The 5245-nt window shown below is 34.0% G+C and overlaps 1 protein-coding gene across 1 annotated transcript; it reads right to left on the minus strand.

Annotated features, from left to right (window-relative positions):
* Positions 1-667: 667 nt before the first annotated feature.
* On the minus strand, positions 668-1767 carry LOC123659644. Its single transcript, XM_045594844.1, has 2 exons — positions 1385-1767; positions 668-1066 (listed from the first exon to the last, which is right to left on the minus strand). Exons 1-2 carry the CDS (start codon positions 1456-1458, stop codon positions 733-735), a joined length of 408 nt encoding a protein of 135 aa, XP_045450800.1. The 5' UTR covers positions 1459-1767; the 3' UTR covers positions 668-732.
* Between the last annotated feature and the right edge of the window lie 3478 nt (positions 1768-5245).

A 5245-nucleotide genomic window follows, 5' to 3' on the forward strand; every position in this document is an offset into this window, starting at 1 on the left:
GTTCATATGCTTGCCATTTGGAGAAATCCATGTCCACTTTCTCATCTTTCCCTTTTTAAAAAAGCTGTTCATTATTTTTAGATTAAACGTAAAACAAAAGTCGATGAGTCGTTGTCCATTATCGTTTCTTTCTCCGCTACTGTATTTTCCTAACACGAATTCGTCTTTGTTTGATTTGCTGCCTGTCTTTGCGTTAAAATCTCCCATCACTATTACGTTTTTATTTATCCCTTGCAGTACTCCAGCTAATTTTTTATAGAATTTTTCTTTTACTATTATCGTATCTTGTTCTGTAGGTGCATAGGTTTGAATAATAGATATCGGTTGTTTGAATCCAGCTAACTGCATATTGAGAACCGCAATCCTGTCTGATATTCCTTTAAAATTTAGTATTCTGTTTTTTAGATATTTTTTTATTAAAAATCCTACTCCATACATCCCTTGTGTCTCGCCATTGTAATAGAAAATATATTCGTTATATTCTCTTATTTCTTCTCCTGATCTTCTAACTTCGCATAATCCAATAATATCCCAGTTTATTGATTTGAGAGCGTATTCTAATTCTTCTAATCTGTGGTCTTCCATTAGTGTTCTGACGTTTAAAGTTGCAAGATAAATTTTGTTCTTCTCGTTTATGCTGAAGGACGTATTTCTAGGGGGTGGTGGTCTAACAACCCCACGGGGACCAGCCGGGTTGGGGTTGTTCTGCTTCCGGTTACTAGTGCATTGTTGCTACTTATTTTGATTGGGCATTTCTTGAGACAGTGAATTTAATCTATTTCCTGTTATCTTGAATGAATTTACCATGTTTTCTTTTATTGACGGAGTGTCGCTCACTAGTTTCTTTGCACAGTTATAATTTTCTGGAGACGTAGATTGTTCTCTTTTCCTTTTTTCTTTATTTATGTTTCCTTCCTTGACTATCAACTGATCATATTTGATATATGCAAAGTTTCCCTTCGCCCGTTCTTCTTTAAGCTTTGGTTGCAATTCTCTTCGTCTTTCCAGTATTTCCTTCGGAAAATCTTCCGTGACATAAACCTCCTTTAAGTTCCTTTTCTGCTTTAGTATCTCTTTTCTCTTCCAAATATTTGTAAAAGAAACTAGTACAGGGCGTATTTTATTTTTTTTACTGACCCCGATGCGATGAACCTTTGATACATCATTTGGCTCCAGAGCAATATTTAATTCAGATTCGATAGTGCCCTGCATTATTTGAAATAATTCCAATGTAGATTTTTCTTTTTCTTCTATACCGAAAACAAGAATATTATTCTTCTTCTTTTCCTTTTCAAAATATTCTATTTTCCTTTCCAACATCTCAATTTTACTTTTCATAATTTTATTTTCTTCTATTAATGGTTCTAGCTGACAGTTAATTTTTTCAAATATTATATTTGTTTGTTTATCCATCTCAATTTTCATCTGGTCAAAAAGCAATTTAAATTGTCCCTCCATTGTGGCGGTTTTCCCGCTAGCAGACTGGCAACACTAATATCTATGGTCGTACTTGACGTTGGATGACAGCAAAAGTCAAAGTTCGTTTCTTTCGGTTGTTGTTAAAATATGTGGGTAGTTGGCAAATAAACCTCCAATGCGATGATCTTTCGTAATTATTTATGTAAAATATTGAGCAAGTATATTGTTCATATATTTACCCCTGCGTTCCAACAATCTTTATCTCTCACCAGAACACAACAAATGTTATAATGACACGAATAAAACTAATGTTTATAAATTAAAATGACGAACAAGTTTAAAATGAAGTTGGCCACTTGACAGCCGGAAGCAGAAAAAAAAAATTTTATATACGATACGATAATTATAACATAAAATAATAAAATAAACACTTAAAAAAGATAAGTGTTTTACAATGATAATACTCGTATATATTTTTTTAACAATCGAACGAAATCTTTTATAACTTTTTAATGATTTTTTAATCGAAACGTCATTTTGATAATAAAGTTTATGATTATATTTTTATATTTTGATTTAAATTAATTGCTTTACAAATTGAATCTTATTTAATTATTTGTTTACGTAAAGTTTTATTCGCAATACACAATTATGATGAAAATAGTATTGTTTCATTGTGTTTGATCGATCTTATTATTTACTTTTTAGCTTATTATCTGTATTATTTATTATACTATCGGGAAGGACAGCTGATCATCCTTAACACAGATTATACTCATAGGATGTTTAGTCTTAACAAAAAAAGATGTAATTCAACCCTTTGTATATATAAATTTTGTGATTAATACCACGTAATATTAAACTATAATCTACGTCCCTGCCAATTTTTTTAATGTTTTTGAGTTCTCGTGATGATTCAGTCAGTGACCTTTCTCTTTTATATATATAGATTACGATACATCATTTGGACACCTCCTCACCATGTATAGAGCATATATTTTAAATTTCGTGTCTCTTACTTCAGAAACATAGGACTTTCATACAAACTTCTAACCCCCGTTTTACCCCCTTAGGGATCGAGTTTCGTAAAATCCGTTCTTAGCGGATGCCTACGTCCTATAAGGAGCCTACCTGCTAAATTTCAAATTTGTAGATATTATAGTCTCGGAGATTTCGTGATGAGTGAGTGACCTTTCGTTATTATATATATAGATATATACCAGTACCGAGATTGTCAAATATACCGCTGAACGTAATTCATTGAAAGTGCCGTCATTAGTATGCTCATAACATTACTATATAAATGGTATTATTTTTAGAATTTGAAACCAAATGATATCAACGGAACCATTTCACTCTGAATTCCGTCTGTGTATTCAAGTCGGCAGACGTGTGATACTGTACATCTAAAGATGTAAGCTGACTTCGCCAACACATAAATATTGCATTATAATAAATAATAAATCAACGCTCCACACTCAACGGCCCCCAGTAGGATTTTCTCCTGTGTCAGGGGTCCAGACGCCCAAACCACGACAAATGTCTATATGGCCAATACAAGTATCTGTCGTGAGCGGGTATCGAACCCGCGACCGCCAGCGCAACAGTCAGTACTGTGACCGCTGCGCCAATGCGTCGTCAAATGTCAAAAAACAAGTAAGAAAATTACCAACATTTTTTTATAAAATTTATTTTGTGATACTATAAAGAATTATGCAAATCTTGACGAAAATTTTCAGGACATCATTATATACAAAAAAACTTCCGTTCATTTTATTTTTTATTTTTAGAAATCGCTTCAGTCTGTAATTTCCGACTGCCGGGCATAGGCCTCTTTCCCCATGTAGGAGAAGGATCAGAGCTTAATCCACCACGCTGCTCCAATGCGGGTTGGCGGATATATTCCCTACTACGAGTAACGATCGCTATCAGGTGTACATGATAACAACCGGGACCGACGGCTTAACGTGCTCTTCGAGGCACGGTGGGGAGACCCACAAGGACTGCACAAACACCCAGACCACGGCAAACACCTGTATGGCCAATAAAAATGTTTGTTATAAGCGGGGATCGAACCCGCAACCGCCAACGCAACAGGTACAATTCATGGCTGTAACCATTGCGCCAACGCGGTGTCCGAATTTTTAGAAATAAAAAGTAATAAACAACATATTATTTAAATTAATGAATTTGTGTCCTTTGTGTCAAAGCGAGCTTCAAAAACGTACCCAAACTTAATAAAAGTACAAAACGATGGTTTCGAGTTCCATTCGATCAATCTTTATGTTAATTTTTAAATTTAATATCCGAAATTAAATCATTCTCTTGCGGAAATAATTAAATCGATTCTCTCAATACTTATGCAAGACAATCTCATCCAGCCATCCCATTTCGGCGTAAAACTCAATTTGGCAAATGTCAATTCCAGTATCAATAAAGTCACATTTATATGTTTTCCATTTACATTATCTCACGATTTTAATTACGCACCTCTGACGTGAAATCCTGTTCGGACATGAATTTTTAAGAGCAATTATTTATCTTCTGTCAATAATCGTGTATACTAAAATTGCCGATCTTAAGTTCATTTTTTTTTTGTTATCAAGCCATATAAATATATATTTTTTTCGTATTTTGTTACCTGTAGGTTATATTATATATATTTGTTTTATTCCTTGAATAGTATCTTAGAAATTTAACCTTCCTACAAACTTAACTATTTAAAATTCTTAATTTAAGCCCTGTGGTCACCAACCCGCCTAGCCAGCGTGGTGACTATGGACGTGTTGCCCATTGTCACCAACGCTGGGCGTACAAATGAGTTCACGCCATTTTTGGCGCGAGCTTGTGGCTTTGTCCAGCAGTGGACTGCGACAGGCTGAAGTGAGTTAAATATTTTATTTCGAATTCAAAGATAAACATAACCTAACAAATAAGAATCAATCCAGGTTTTATTTTAATAGTACTGATGCACAAAACAGTTGACTAAGGAACAGTAAAGCAATCAATATCACATACGCGTGTAGCAAATCATGACACGATTACTGTACTTAACAACGAACACACATATATAAACCAAGATATCTGTAAGAGGAACACATTTTAGAGGGAATACAAACGTGAATGAGAAACAAATCATTGTGCCAACATTATCTCAAGCTATTCACCGATTCTCTAAAGGAAACTTAGAAAACAATGTTCATTAAACGAATACCAAAGTAAGGAGCTGTTCCAATAATTGCTTACCTCCATTTAGACGTAGCATAAACCATTCAATGGAACAATTTGTCGGTGCACCCTTTAGGAGTTGCGTTTAAGAGACATTTCCAAGGGTTCCCGTAGAGCGCTCTGTTACCTCGTTAGTTATCTTACCATGCCACTAAATAATTGTAGCAAACCGTCAAATTACCAGACAATCTGAAATCAAACTTAAATCTATCGATCTAAAGTTGATTCTTGCTTGAGATCGCATTTCGAGTAAGAAGAGGATAAAAATTCTGTCTTAATCGCTGGGAATAGAATTGAATATGAAATTCTAGATATCGATTTTTATGATTTTTTTTTCAGTTCAAGCGAATTTTTATTTTAAGGTAATAGAAATAAGATTGTAAATAACGAAAATAATGATTGGAGACATTTTAATACAACGCGTTGTACGGAAGCAGAGCAATTTAACTGTCCACGGGCTTTATTTATCGGTATACGGTGATATATGTTCGTATAAACGATGGCATAAATTAAATAGTTTTATGGAGGGTATGTATAATGGCTTTTTTGATAAAAGAACAATAAACAAGTTGTAGACGATTTCTGAATAAACTATTGC

The sequence above is a fragment of the Melitaea cinxia genome, chromosome 14 (assembly GCF_905220565.1).
Source record: "Melitaea cinxia chromosome 14, ilMelCinx1.1, whole genome shotgun sequence".
NCBI classification, from domain to species: Eukaryota; Metazoa; Arthropoda; class Insecta; order Lepidoptera; family Nymphalidae; genus Melitaea; species Melitaea cinxia.

Bases quoted from the DNA above. Each gene is read 5' to 3' on its own strand.
- LOC123659644 (XM_045594844.1), bottom strand. From the start codon at position 1,458: ATGGAGGGACAATTTAAATTGCTTTTTGACCAGATGAAAATTGAGATG. The intron at 1,067-1,384 runs AAAAATTAACTG...AAAAGAGATACT, and splicing joins CAAACAAATATAATATTTGA to AAAGCAGAAAAGGAACTTAA.